The sequence below is a fragment of the Emiliania huxleyi genome, assembly GCF_000372725.1.
Source record: "Emiliania huxleyi CCMP1516 unplaced genomic scaffold EMIHUscaffold_56, whole genome shotgun sequence".
In the NCBI taxonomy this organism is placed as follows: domain Eukaryota; phylum Haptophyta; order Isochrysidales; family Noelaerhabdaceae; genus Emiliania; species Emiliania huxleyi.
The window spans coordinates 1-1,197 of record NW_005197803.1 but is presented as its reverse complement, the minus strand read 5'-3'; the positions used below and the strand labels follow the sequence as shown (position 1 = coordinate 1,197).

The 1,197-nt window shown below is 72.6% G+C and overlaps 1 protein-coding gene across 1 annotated transcript; it reads left to right on the top strand.

The window, feature by feature from the left end:
* Positions 1-454, top strand: EMIHUDRAFT_103991 (hypothetical protein; the record flags this gene model as incomplete). The annotated part of the gene is made up of 1 exon (XM_005765180.1): positions 1-454. A coding segment is annotated over one exon (454 nt), but the record flags the coding sequence as incomplete, so codon positions are not given.
* Between the last annotated feature and the right edge of the window lie 743 nt (positions 455-1,197).

Genomic DNA, 1,197 nt, shown 5'->3' with positions numbered 1-1,197 from the left:
ATGGTGGACGGCGCGCCGCCGCCGCAGCCGCCGCTGCTCGACTCGCGCGACGCCTCGAGCGAGGGCGACGTCGCCGGCTGGGGGCGGAGCGAGGGCGTGCCGCCGCCCGAGCCGGGCGGCGACCGCTCGCTGAACGGGCTGGCGCACGGGTCCGGCGTGAGGAGGAGCGGCAAGCCGGCGGCGGGCAGCGAGCGCACCGCGGCCGGGATGGGGCGCAGGTCCGAGGCTGCCGCGCCGCATGCCTGCCCGCCGCGGCTCGGGCCGACGGCGGGCGACGCGGCGGCGGCCACGCCGGCGCCCGACGCGTCCGCCGCGCGCGCCGCGAGCGGTGACGTCGACGAGGAAGTGGCGCCGCCGGTGCCGCCGCCGCACCGGGGAGATGTGGACGAGGGGGCGTGGCGGCCGCTTGCCGGCTCGTGGGCGCGCGGCGGGCGGCCGAAGGGGTCCTCGTCCGGTGAGAGGGAGCCTACCTCGTACGGAGTCGCGGGCGTGTGTAGACTCGTGCAGCCGTAGAGTCGTGCCCTCTTAGAGTGGAGAGGGCGCCGGAGCGACGCGAGAGCCGCTCGGCGGGCTCCTCGGTCAGCCGCGCGAGGCGCTCCTCCGACTCGATCCGCTGCTCGAGCCGCCATCGCGCGGAGAGCCTGCGTGCTGAATACGCCAACCTCAGGGCACGACTACGGTGCCGTGCAGCGTCGTCAGAGCAGCGCGTGCGTACGAGGGGCTGCGAGTGCAGGACACAGAGAGGAGAACGGCGGGAGGCAGTGGAATGCGTGTCCTCTCGAGTGCTGGTTGGGGTTAGGGTTGGGGTGAGAGAGGAGTACGTGTTCCGCTTCTAGGGCGGAGAGCTGCTCGAGGATGCGGGAGATGGCGGCGCCCTTGGACACGCCGTACGGCCGCACCTCGACGCGCTTCATGTCGAGGCCGACCTAGCCGAGGTACAGCCGAGGTACAGCCGAGGTGAGGCTGAGGTACAGCCGAGGGGTATGGCCGAGGTACAGCCGAGGTACAGCCGAGGTACAGCCGAGGGGTATGGCCGAGGTACAGCCGAGGTACAGCCGAGGTACAGCCGAGGTACAGCCGAGGTGAGGCTGAGGTACAGCCGAGGGGTATGGCCGAGGTACAGCCGAGGTACAGCCGAGGGGTATGGCCGAGGTACAGCCGAGGTACAGCCGAGGTACAGCCGAGGTACAGCCGAGG